General features: G+C 46.2%; 1 protein-coding gene across 1 annotated transcript in view; it reads right to left on the reverse strand.

Annotated features, from left to right (window-relative positions):
• The window catches only part of LOC106609821 (protein PHTF2), a 136,991-nt gene that overhangs the window by 75,151 nt on the left and 47,532 nt on the right, over positions 1-14,308 (reverse strand). The window contains 1 exon segment of the mRNA XM_045722466.1: positions 9,426-9,506. Coding sequence (XP_045578422.1) covers positions 9,426-9,470 — 45 coding nt within the window. The 5' untranslated portion in view covers positions 9,471-9,506.

The raw sequence follows: 14,308 nt of genomic DNA on the forward strand, positions 1-14,308 counted from the left end.
ACACAGCCCACAACCACACAGCCCACAACCACACAGCCTACAACCACACAGCCTACACCCAAACATCATTTCAGATCAGTTCCAATGCAACACAATTCTGCACCTATGTGAGAGACGGATGGACACCAGTTTTTTCCATCACAGCTCATATAGTGATGTAGGTCTATTATAGACTTCACTAGCTCATGTGACCTGGGCTAAATAAAACCAACTATCCTAAGCAGGCAAGGCTGGACAGGGACGTGTGACATGACTGGCCCCTGTCAGACTGTCCTTTGATGAGTCCTAAATGGTACCCTATTCACTATGGGGTCTGGTCAAAAGTAGTGCACTATGTAGGGAGTAGGGTGCCATTTGGAACAGATCCATAGCCCAAATCAGGTGAGGGTTAATGACATCACACTGCAGCGACAGACAGCATTCCGGTCTGGACAGCACCCACCACATAACATAACATACACTCCCACCTTAACAGTCTGGACAGCACCCACCACATAACATAACATACACTCCCACCTTAACAGTCTGGACAGCACCCACCACATAACATAACATACACTCCCACCTTAGCCTTCTAATAAACTGAGTATAAAAAACATTAAGGACACCTGCTCTTTCCATGACAGACTGACCAGGTGAATCCAGGTGAAAGATATGATCCCTTATTGACGTCACTTGTTAAATCCACTTCAACCAGTGTAGATGAAGGGAAGGAGACAGGTTAAAGAAGGATTTTTAAGCCTTGAGACAAGACATGGATTGTGTGTGTGCCATTCAGAGGGTGAATGGGCAAGACAAAATATTGAAGTGCCTTTGAACAGGATCTGGTAGTAGGTGCCAGGCACACTGGTTTGTGTCAAGAACTGCAACGCTGCTGCGTTTTTCACACTCAACAGTTCCCTGTGTATATCAATATTGGTCGACCACCCAAAGGACATCCAGCCAACTTGACAGAACTGTAGGAAGCATTAGAGTCAACATGGACCCGCCTCCCTGTAGAGGGGGGTTTATTAGAAACGTGTTTAATATTTGGGATACTCAGTGTATATCATATATCACCCCTGGTATAGCCCAACACCTAACCAGATATATCACCCTCATTATAGCCCAACTCCTAACCAGATATATCACCCTCGGTATAGCCCAACTCCTAACCATATATATCACCCCGGTATAGCCCAACTCCTTAACCAGATATATCACCCTCGGTATAGCCCAACTCCTAACCAGATATATCACCCTCGGTATAGCCCAACTCCTAACCAGATATATCACCCTCAGTATAGCCCAACTCCTAACCATATATATCACCCCCGGTATAGCCCAACTCCTAACCATATATCACCCTCATTATAGCCCAACTCCTAACCAGATATATCACCCTCGTTATAGCCCAACTCCTAACCAGATATATCACCCTCGTTTATAGCCCAACTCCTAACCATATATCACCCTCGTTATAGCCCAACTCCTAACCATATATCACCCTCGTTATAACCCAACTCCTAACCATATATATCACCTAGAGGTCGACCGATTAATTAGGGCCGATTTCAGGTTTTCATAACAATGGGTAATCGGTATTTTTGGCCACCGATTTGCCGATTTAAAAAAATATATATTTTTATTTATTTACACCTTTATTTAACTAGGCAAGTCAGATTAAGAACACATTCTTATTTACAATGACGGCCTAGAAACGGGGGTTAACTGCCTTGTTCAGGGGGGATTCGTTTTGCAACCTTCGGTTACCAGTCCAACGCTCCAACCACCTGCCTTACATTGCACTCCACAAGGATTAACAGGCTGACTACCTGTTACGCGAGGGCAGCAAGAAGCAAAGATAAGTTGCTAGCTAGCATTAAACTTATCTTATAAAAAACGATCAATCTTAACATAATCTCTAGTTAACTACACATGGCTGATGATATTACTAGTTTATCTAGCTTGTCCTGCGTTGCATATGATCGATGCGGTGCCTGTTCATTTTCATTGAATCACAGCCTACTTCGACAAACGGGTGAAGATTTAACAAGCGCATTTGTGAAAAAAGTACTGTTGTTGCACCAATGTACCTAACCATAAACATCGATGCCTAACAGGAATATTTAGACTTAGTCACCCGTTAGATAAAATACGGAACGGTTCCGTATGTCACTGAAAGAAAAAAACTTTTGTTTTCGAGATGATAGTTTCCAGATTCAACCATATTAATAGCCCCATGTTATAGCCCCTGTTATAGCCCAGCACCTGACCAGATAAACTGTATCACCCCTGTTATAGCCAACACCTGACCAGATATACTATATCACCCCTGTTATAGCCCCTGTTATAGCCCCTGTTATAGCCCAGCACCTGACCAGATAAACTGTATCACCCCTGTTATAGCCCAACACCTGACCAGATATACTGTATCACCCCTGTTATAGCCCCTGTTATAGCCCAACACCTGACCAGATAAACTGTATCACCCCTGTTATAGCCCAACACCTGACCAGATAAACTGTATCACCCCTGTTATAGCCAACACCTGACCAGATAAACTGTCTCACCCCTGTTATAGCCCCTGTTATAGCCCAGCACCTGACCAGAAACTGTAAAACCCCCGTTATAGCCCAACACCTGACCAGAAACTGTATCACCCCTGTTATAGCCCCTGTTATAGCCCAGCACCTGACCAGATAAACTGTATCACCCCTGTTATAGCCCCTGTTATAGCCCAACACCTGACCAGATATACTGTATCACCCCTGTTATAGCCCCTGTTATAGCCCAACACCTGACCAGATAAACTGTATCACCCCTGTTATAGCCCCTGTTATAGCCCAACACCTGACCAGATAAACTGTATCACCCCTGTTATAGCCCCTGTTATAGCCCAGCACCTGACCAGATATACTGTATCACCCCTGTTAAAGCCCCTGTTATAGCCCAACACCTGACCAGATAAACTGTATCACCCCTGTTATAGCCCCTGTTACAGCCCAGCACCTGACCAGATAAACTGTATCACCCGTGTTATAGCCCCTGTTATAGCCCAACACCTGACCAGATAAACTGTATCACCCCTGTTATAGCCAACACCTGACCAGATATACTGTATCACCCCTGTTATAGCCCCTGTTACAGCCCAGCACCTGACCAGATAAACTGTATCACCCGTGTTATAGCCCCTGTTATAGCCCAACACCTGACCAGATAAACTGTATCACCCCTGTTACCCCTAGCCCAACACCTGACCAGATATACTGTATCACCCGTGTTATAGCCCCTGTTACAGCCCAGCACCTGACCAGATAAACTGTATCACCCGTGTTATAGCCCCTGTTATAGCCCAACACCTGACCAGAAACTGTATCACCCGTGTTATAGCCCCTGTTATAGCCCAACACCTGACCAGAAACTGTATCACCCCTGTTATAGCCCCTGTTATAGCCAACACCTGACAAGGATGTTTCCCCTCTAGGTGTCTGACTGGAAGAGACTGACTCATAATGAATCAGACATTTTGTATTGTACTACCAACTGATGGAAAATACTAGAAGGCTGTTTTAAACACATTCAATTCCAGGAGTGCTAGTTTATTGTGAAGCGCAAAGTAGCTATGCAGGAGCAAAGAAAACACAAGATTACGATATAGGCCTGTGGTATTGGAACAGACTAGCGGCCTGTCCAGGGGGTGCACCTGTATCAAGCTGTGTCATGCTACAGAAACAGGAGCCGCTCTCCTAGGAACAGTCCTTTTCCCATAAGTGAAACGTCTCGTTGTAAAGGGCATAAAGCCACGAGAGAGAGAGAGAGAGAGAAAGAGAGACACACAATAGGGAGGGAGAGAAACGGAGAGAGATAAGAGAAGGAGAAGAGAAATGGATAGAAAGACAGATTTCTGGAGAGAAATAAGCAGAAAGACAGACACAGAGGTAGAGAGATCAATAGAGACATTGCTCTCTGTCTGTCTCTTTCTCTCTCTTGTTATGTCTCTATCCATGTCTCTATCCCTGTGTCTCTGTCTTTCCCCTTACTTTCTTTCTATCCATTTCTCTTCTCCTTCTGTCTCTCCATTTCTCTCTCCCTCCCTACTGTCTCTCTCTCTCTGCTGAGTCTCTGTCTCAGAGGAGGGCTGTATATTCATGTCATAACAGGTTCTGCTAACAGCTAGCAGGGTTGTGTCATTCCCATTGAAACACTTTATGAGTTGTTTGGACCTGGCTGGCTAAATGACTGACTGCTCTCTATCATTCTCTGCCTGTCCCTCTCTCTGTCTTGTTCTGTCAGTCATTTAGCCAGCCAGGTCCAAACAACTCATAATGTGTTTCAATGGGAATGACTCAACCCTGCTAGCTGTTAGCAGAACCTGTTATGACATGAATATACAGCCCTCCTCTGAATCAGCACACCACCTCCTCTGAATCAGCACACCACCTCCTCTGAATCAGCACACCACCTCCTCTGAATCAGCACACCACCTCCTCTGAATCAGCACACCACCTCCTCTGAATCAGCACACCACCTCCTCTGAATCAACACACCACCTCCTCTGAATCAACACACCACCTCCTCTGAATCAACACACCACCTCCTCTGAATCAACACACCACCTCCTCTGAATCAACACACCACCTCCTCTGAATCAGCACACCACCTCCTCTGAATCAACACACCACCTCCTCCTCTGAATCAACACACCACCTCCTCTGAATCAGCACACCACCTCCTCTGAATCAACACCACCACCTCCTCTGAATCAACACACCACCTCCTCTGAATCAACACACCACCTCCTCTGAATCAGCACACCACCTCCTCTGAATCAGCACACCACCTCCTCTGAATCAACACACCACCTCCTCTGAATCAGCACACTACCTCCTCTGAATCAACACACTACCTCCTCTGAATCAACACACTACCTCCTCTGAATCAACACACTACCAGCTCTGAATCAACACTACCAGGTTTGAATCAACACTAGCAGCCCTGCTCAGAATAGTCGTCATGATAGTCCTCTATGGGGAGGCTGACAGGGAAACATTAGGGTGCCATTACACCACCAGGTTAATAATGCCTTGCTCTGTCACTGCTCTTTACTTCATTGAAAAGACCAATAGACTCATACAGGCCTTCCCATTTTATCCCTAACTAGTAACAGACAACAGCATGCCTTAATCATCTAGCCTGAATAGAAGAATTGCTCGGCCTGCTAACTGTCTGAATCGCCGTGTCCCCAGTCAGCCCAACCACTCACTGGACCCATATGTTCACTTGGCTACGCATGCCTCTCTCTAATATCAGTATGCCTCATCCATTACTGTCCTGGTTAGGGATTACTGTCTTATTTCACTGTAGAGCCTCTAGCCCTGCTCAATATGCCTTAACCAACCATGTTGTTCCACCTCCTACATATGCGATGACATCACATGGTTTAAACGTTTCTAGAGACTATATCTCTCTCATCATTACTCAATGCCTAGGTTTACCTCCAATGTACTCACATCCTACCTTACACTATGTACACTATGCCTTGAATCTATGCTATTGTGCCCAGAAACCTGCTCCTTTTACTCTCAATGCTAGATGGCATGTTCATATAGCCTTTAGCCGTACCCTTATCCTACACCTCCTCTGTTCCTCTGGTGATGTGGAGGTTAATCCAGGTCCTGCAGTGCCTAGCTCCACTCCTACTCCCCAGGTGCTCTCATTTGTTGACTTCTGTAACCATAAAAGCCTTGGTTTCATGCATGTTAACATTAGAAGCCTACTTCCTAAGTTTGTTTTACTCACTGCTTTAGCACACTCTGCCAACCCGGATGTCTTAGCCGTGTCTGAATCCTGACTTAGGAAAACCACCAAAATCCCTGAAATCTCCATCGCTAACTATAACATTTCCCGCCAAGATAGAACTGCCAAAGGGGGCGGTGTTGAAATCTACTGCAAAGATAGCCTGCAGAGTTCTGTATTACTATCCAAGTCTGTACCCAAACAATTCGAGCTTCTACTTCTAAAAATTAATCTTTCCAGAAACAAGTCTCTCACTGTTGCCGCTTGCTATAGACTTCCCTCTGCCCCCAGCTGTGCCCTCGATACCATATGTGAATTGATTGCCCCCCATCTATCTTCTGAGCTCGTGCTACTAGGTGACCTAAACTGGGACATGCTTAACACCACGGCTATCCTACAATCTAAGCTTGATGCCCTCAATCTCACACAAATTATCAATGAACCCACCAGGTACAACCCCAAATCCGTAAACATGGGCACCCTCATAGATGTCATCCTAACTAACTCGCCCTCCAAATACACCTCTGCTGTTTTCAATCAAGATCTCAGCGATCACTGCCTCATTGCCTGCATCCGTAATGGGTCTGCGACCAAACGACCACCCGTCATCACTGTCAAACGCTCCCTAAAACACTTCTGCGAGCAGTCCTTTCTAATCGACCTGGCCGGGGTATCCTGGAATGACATTGACCTCATCCCGTCAGTAGATGCCTGGCTATTCTTTAAAAGTGCCTTCCTCACCATCTTAAATAAGCATGCCCCACTCAAAAAATGTAGAACTAGGAATAGATATAGTCCTTGGTTCATTCCAGACCTGTCTGCCCTTGGCCAACACAAAAACATCCTGTGGCGTTCTGCATTAGCATCGAATAGCCCCCGTGATATGCAATTTTTCAAGGAAGTTAGGAACAAATATACACAGGCAGTTAGAAAAGGTTAGCTTTTTCCAAAAAAAATTTACATCCTGTAGTACTAACTCAAAAAAGTTCTGGGACACTGTAAAGTCCATGGAGAATAAGAGCACCTCCTCCCAGCTGCCCACTGCTCTGAGGCTAGGAAACTCTGTCACCACCGATAAATCCACTATAATTGAGAATTTCAAAAAGCATTTCTCTACAGCTGGCCATGCTTTCCACCTGGCTACCCCTACCCCGGTCAACTGCCCGGCACCTCCACAGCAACCCGCCAAAGCCCCCACCATTTCTACTTCACCCAAATCCAGATAGCTGATGTTCTGAAAGAGCTGCAAAATCTGGACCCATACAAATCACCCGGGCTAGACAATCTGGACCCTCTCTTTCTAAAATAATCTGCCGAAATTGTTACAACCCCTATTACTAGCCTGTTCAACCTCTCTTTCGTATCGTCTGAGATTCCCAAAGATTGGAAAGCTGCCACGGTAATCCCCCCTCTTCAAAGGGGGTGACACTCTAGACCCAAACTGCTACAGACCTATATCTATCCTACCCTGTCTTTCTAAGGTCTTCGAAAGCAAAGTTAACAAACAGATTACCGACTATTTCGAATCCCACCATACCTTCTCCGCTATGCAATCTGGTTTCAGAGCTGGTCATGGGTGCACCTCAGCCACGCTCAAGGTCCTTGATATCATAACCGCCATCGATAAGAGACATTATTGTGCAGCCATATTCATCGACCTGGCCAAGGCTTTCGACTGTCAATCACCACATTCTTATTGGCAGACTCGACAACCTTGGGTTTCTCAAATGATTGCCTCGCCTGGTTCACCAACTACTTCTCTGATAGAGTTCAGTGTGTCAAATCGGAGGGCCTGTTGTCCGGACCTCTGGCAGTCTCTATGGGGGTGCCACAGGGTTCAATTCTTGGGCCAACTCTCTTCTCTGTATACATCAATGATGTTTCTCTTGCTGCTGGTGATTCTCTGATCTACCTCTACGCAGATGACACCATTCTGTATACTTCTGGCCCTTCTTTGGACACTGTGTTAACTAACCTCCAGACGAACTTCAATGCCATACAACTCTACTTCCGTGGCCTCCAACTGCTCTTAAACACAAGTAAAACTAAATGCATGCTATTCAATCGATCACTGCCCGCACCTGCTCGCCCGTCCAGCATCACTACTCTGGACCGCTCTGACTAAGAATACGTGGACAACTACAAATACCTGGGTGTCTGGTTAGACTGTAAACTCTCCTTCCAGACTCACATTAAGCATCTCCAATCCAAAATTAAATCTAGAATCGGCTTCCTATATCGCAACAAAGCATCCTTCACTCATGCTGCCAAACATACCCTCGTAAAACTGACCATCCTACCGATCCTCGACTTGTCATCTATAAAATAGCCTCCAACACTCTACTCAACAAACTGCATGCAGTCTATCACAGTGCCATCCGTTTTGTCACCAAAGCCCCATACACTACCCACCATTGCGACCTGTACGCTCTCGTTGGTTGGCCCTCGCTTCATACTCGTCGCCAAACCCACTGGCTGCAGGTTATCTACAAGTCTCTGCTAGGTAAAGCCCCGCCTTATTTCAGCTCACTGGTCACCATAGCAGCACCCACTCGTAGCACGTGCTCCAGCAGGTATATCTCACTGGTCACCCACAAAGCCAATTCCTCCTTTGGTCGCCTTTCCTTCCAGTTCTCTGCTGCCAATGACTGTAACGAACTGCAAAAATCTCTGAAGCTGGAGACTCATATCTCCCTCACTAGCTTTAAGCACCAGCTGTCAGAGCAGCTCACAGATCACTGCACCTGTACATAGCCCATCTGTAAACAGCCCAGCTATCTACCTACCTCATCCCCATACTGTATTTATTTATTTATCTTGCTCCTTTGCACCCCAGTATCTCTACTTGCACATTCATCTTCTGCCCATCTACCATTCCAGTGTTTAATTGCTATATTGTAATTATTCGCCACCATGGCCTATTTGTTGCCTTAACTTACCTCATTTGCACTCACTGTATATAGACTTTTTGTTTTCTTTTGTTCTACTGTATTATTTACTGTATGTTTGTTTATTCCATGTGTAACTCGGTGTTGTTGTTTGTGTCGCACTGCTTTGCTTTATCTTGGCCAGGTCGCAGTTGTAAATGAGAACTTGTTCTCAACTAGCCTACCTGGTTAAATAAAGGTGAAATAAAATATATTTAAAAAAAGAAGTTATGCATACAAATATTTAGAGTACTACTGTATCAATCAACTAAAACACTAATAAATATGTTTCTTGACCTGAATAAAAGCGGTCCTGTTTTCATCCGATTGAGACCCTGGCTGTGGTCTATGATGTAATGTAGACGGTACTGAGCGGTGGCTCAGCCACAGTGAAGGACGCAGGCAGGACACAGAGACGTACACAACAACATTAATAATAGCCTCCATCTCTGTCTGTCCAGTACCAGGGATCTGTTACATCAGTGCTGGACACACACCTCAGCATAAGGACAGGCTTACTGTGTGTTGCTTGGTTACAAAGCCTACAGCAAAAAAAAAATGACTTGATGACTCCGGTCTGTCTGTCTGTCTGTCTGTCTGTCTGTCTACCGTGTTTATTTTCTCTCTCTTCACTCCTGAGGTAAAATAGACAAGGGAACCTGTTGGAAGGAATCAAGCAATCAAAGTAGGTAAATAGAAGAGAAACAAGAGGATTCTTACCTTCTTCTGGTACCAGACCACAGCATCTCGCACTCTGGACGCCATTTACATGTCAGAGGTCACCAGCTGGGGCATTTTAGGCTGTAAAATGGAGAGAACGAGAGAGAACGAGAGAGAGAGAGAGAGAGAGAGAGAGAGATCCGTCAATGAGGAGTCTGTGTTGCTCCGCAAAGCTTTTAAAGCCTCTACCTGCTGGGCAGGTGTGTCATGCTCTGTGACATCACACACACACACACACCTCATTAATAGTGGGGCGAGCCTTTGAGAAGGAACAGGCAGTCTCTCTTGACAGTACCTTGGCTCCCGCGACATATACACACACACGCGAAGTAGAGAAGCTAATTAGGAGGCTGGCAGTGCTGTGTTGCTGACACCATCCTATTCATATTCAATACCAGACACACAGAACGGTCAGCAGAGAAGCTGGTCTGGTCAGAGCTCAGACTGAGGGGAGTTAGTCTCTCTCTCTAAACAGATGGGCTGTTATGTGAAGGGGAGTTAGTCTCCCTCTCTAAACAGATGGGCTGTTATGTGAAGGGGAGTTAGTCTCTCTCTCTCTCTAAACAGATGGGCTGTTATGTGAAGGGGAGTTAGTCTCTCTCTCTAAACAGATGGGCTGTTATGTGAAGGGGAGTTAGTCTCTCTCTCTAAACAGATGGGCTGTTATGTGAAGGGGAGTTAGTATCTCTCTCTAAACAGATGGGCTGTTATGTGAAGGGGAGTTAGTCTCTCTCTCTCTAAACAGATGGGCTGTTATGTGAAGGGGAGTTAGTCTCTCTCTCTAAACAGATGGGCTGTTATGTGAAGGGGAGTTAGTCTCTCTCTCTAAACAGATGGGCTGTTATGTGAAGGGGAGTTAGTCTCTCTCTCTAAACAGATGGGCTGTTATGTGAAGGGGAGTTAGTCTCTCTCTCTAAACAGATGGGCTGTTATGTGAAGGGGAGTTAGTCAGTCTCTCTCTAAACAGATGGGCTGTTATGTGAAGGGGAGTTAGTCAGTCTCTCTCTAAACAGATGGGCTGTTATGTGAAGGGGAGTTAGTCTCTCTCTCTAAACAGATGGGCTGTTATGTGAAGGGGAGTTAGTCTCTCTCTCTAAACAGATGGGCTGTTATGTGAAGGGGAGTTAGTCTCTCTCTCTAAACAGATGGGCTGTTATGTGAAGGGGAGTTAGTCTCTCTCTCTAAACAGATGGGCTGTTATGTGAAGGGGAGTTAGTCTCTCTCTCTAAACAGATGGGCTGTTATGTGAAGGGGAGTTAGTCTCTCTCTCTAAACAGATGGGCTGTTATGTGAAGGGGAGTTAGTCTCTCTCTCTAAACAGATGGGCTGTTATGTGAAGGGGGAGTTAGTCTCCCTCTCTAAACAGATGGGCTGTTATGTGAAGGGGAGTTAGTCACTCTCTCTCTAAACAGATGGGCTGTTATGTGAAGGGGAGTTAGTCTCTTTCCATCTGACAGTGACCGAGTTTGGGGAAACCCTGGTCTAGGTACTGTTTCAAGTACACTACGGTGTTTTCAAGTGCACTTGTGAAGGGGAGTTAGTCCTCTCTCTAAACAGATGGGCTGTTATGTGAAGGGGAGTTAGTACCTCTCTAAACAGATGGGCTGTTTGTCAAGGGGAGTTAGTCAAGTCCCTCCTAAACAGCTGGGCTGTTATGTGAAGGGGAGTTAGCTCTTTCCATCTGACACTGACCGAGTTTGCGGAAACCCTGGCTGGTACGTTTCAAGTACACTACGGTGTTTTCAAGTACACTTGGACGTTTCAAGTACACTTGGACGTTTCATGTACACTACGGTGTTTTCAAGTACACTTGGACGTTTCAAGCCTTTATCTGATGAGCAGATGTTTCTGGGCGGTGCCTTCTTTATTTCTGCTGGCTCTACACAATATCTGGGTGTGTGTGACACCGCTTCTCATTCAGCACATTCTGTGATGAGTCTTTTCCACCTTTAGCATTTGATTGAGCCTGGCATTGTGTGCTAGATGGGCGGTGTAAGGGGTTGGCACTTTTGGGACTATTATATTCCACCAGGCAAGCGTAGTCAAGCGCAGTTATTTGGAAGAAAACAAATGTTATTTGAACCCAGGGCTGATGGCAGTTGGTTCCCCTCCAGAGAACTGTAGTGGTCCAGGAAGAAAGTGGTGTTCCTAGAATATAAATACTATTTCTCACAGAGACTATTTATAGCTAGTAGGAAATGTCTGTTTTTCTTAAAGAGAGGTCTCATTCCTGACTGATTACACTGTTGCTAGGATGCTCCTCCCAGTCCAATCCTTCTGCTCTATTTCGCTCTGTGTGTGTGTGTGTGTGTGTGTGTGTGTGTGTGTGTGTGTGTGTGTGTGTGTGTGTGTGTGCGTGCGCACACACCTGGCAACGACATCAAAAGGAGATCCTCCACTTCAAAACACACAGCTTCCATGTCTTTGTGGCTTAAGAACCGAGCTTTGAGAGGTAGATAGGATGACGCCAGAGAATCAGATCACAGTGATCTGTAGTGATGACATATGAGGTAGATACCAAGTCCCCAGGCGGCACCTAGCATCCTGTTCAGGAGGACTAAACAGAACAGAGCTGTTTATATCTATGATGCCCCACAGTGAGCCAGCAGGGCTAATAGAACAAGAGAGACTGTAGCACCACACAGTGAGCCAGCAGGGCTAATAGAACAAGAGAGACTGTAGCATCACACAGTGAGCCAGCAGGACTAATAGAACAAGAGAGACTGTAGCATCACACAGTGAGCCAGCAGGACTAATAGAACAAGAGAGACTGTAGCACCACACAGTGAGCCAGCAGGACTAATAGAACAAGAGAGACTGTAGCACCACACAGTGAGCCAGCAGGAATAATAGAACAAGAGAGACTGTAGCACCACACAGTGAGCCAGCAGGACTAATAGAACAAGAGAGACTGTAGCATCACACAGTGAGCCAGCAGGACTAATAGAACAAGAGAGACTGTAGCATCACACAGTGAGCCAGCAGGACTAATAGAACAAGAGAGACTGTAGCATCACACAGTGAGCCAGCAGGACTAATAGAACAAGAGAGACTGTAGCACCACACAGTGAGCCAGCAGGCTAATAGAACAAGAGAGACTGTAGCATCACACAGTGAGCCAGCAGGGCTAATAGAACAAGAGAGACTGTAGCACCACACAGTGAGCCAGCAGGCTAATAGAACAAGAGAGACTGTAGCACCACACAGTGAGCCAGCAGGCTAATAGAACAAGAGAGACTGTAGCACCACACAGTGAGCCAGCAGGACTAATAGAACAAGAGAGACTGTAGCATCACACAGTGAGCCAGCAGGACTAATAGAACAAGAGAGACTGTAGCATCACACAGTGAGCCAGCAGGGCTAATAGAACAAGAGAGACTGTAGCACCACACAGTGAGCCAGCAGGGCTAATAGAACAAGAGAGACTGTAGCATCACACAGTGAGCCAGCAGGACTAATAGAACAAGAGAGACTGTAGCACCACACAGTGAGCCAGCAGGACTAATAGAACAAGAGAGACTGTAGCACCACACAGTGAGCCAGCAGGGCTAATAGAACAAGAGAGACTGTAGCATCACACAGTGAGCCAGCAGGACTAATAGAACAAGAGAGACTGTAGCACCACACAGTGAGCCAGCAGGGCTAATAGAACAAGAGAGACTGTAGCACCACAGTGAGCCAGCAGGGCTAATAGAACAAGAGAGACTGTAGCATCACACAGTGAGCCAGCAGGGCTAATAGAACAAGAGAGACTGTAGCATCACACAGTGAGCCAGCAGGACTAATAGAACAAGAGAGACTGTAGCATCACACAGTGAGCCAGCAGGACTAATAGAACAAGAGAGACTGTAGCACCACACAGTGAGCCAGCAGGACTAATAGAACAAGAGAGACTGTAGCACCACACAGTGAGCCAGCAGGACTAATAGAACAAGAGAGACTGTAGCACCACACAGTGAGCCAGCAGGACTAATAGAACAAGAGAGACTGTAGCACCACACAGTGAGCCAGCAGGGCTAATAGAACAAGAGAGACTGTAGCACCACACAGTGAGCCAGCAGGACTAATAGAACAAGAGAGACTGTAGCACCACACAGTGAGCCAGCAGGACTAATAGAACAAGAGAGACTGTAGCACCACACAGTGAGCCAGCAGGGCTAATAGAACAAGAGAGACTGTAGCACCACACAGTGAGCCAGCAGGGCTAATAGAACAAGAGAGACTGTAGCACCACACAGTGAGCCAGCAGGACTAATAGAACAAGAGAGACTGTAGCACCACACAGTGAGCCAGCAGGACTAATAGAACAAGAGAGACTGTAGCACCACACAGTGAGCCAGCAGGCTAATAGAACAAGAGAGACTGTAGCACCACACAGTGAGCCAGCAGGACTAATAGAACAAGAGAGACTGTAGCATCACACAGTGAGCCAGCAGGACTAATAGAACAAGAGAGACTGTAGCACCACACAGTGAGCCAGCAGGACTAATAGAACAAGAGAGACTGTAGCACCACACAGTGAGCCAGCAGGACTAATAGAACAAGAGAGACTGTAGCACCACACAGTGAGCCAGCAGGGCTAATAGAACAAGAGAGACTGTAGCACCACACAGTGAGCCAGCAGGCTAATAGAACAAGAGAGACTGTAGCACCACACAGTGAGCCAGCAGGACTAATAGAACAAGAGAGACTGTAGCACCACACAGTGAGCCAGCAGGGCTAATAGAACAAGAGAGACTGTAGCACCACACAGTGAGCCAGCAGGACTAATAGAACAAGAGAGACTGTAGCACCACACAGTGAGCCAGCAGGACTAATAGAACAAGAGAGACTGTAGCATCACACAGTGAGCCAGCAGGCTAATAGAACAAGAGAGACTGTAG

Source organism: Salmo salar, chromosome ssa07 (assembly GCF_905237065.1).
Source record: "Salmo salar chromosome ssa07, Ssal_v3.1, whole genome shotgun sequence".
Classification (NCBI taxonomy): domain Eukaryota; kingdom Metazoa; phylum Chordata; class Actinopteri; order Salmoniformes; family Salmonidae; genus Salmo; species Salmo salar.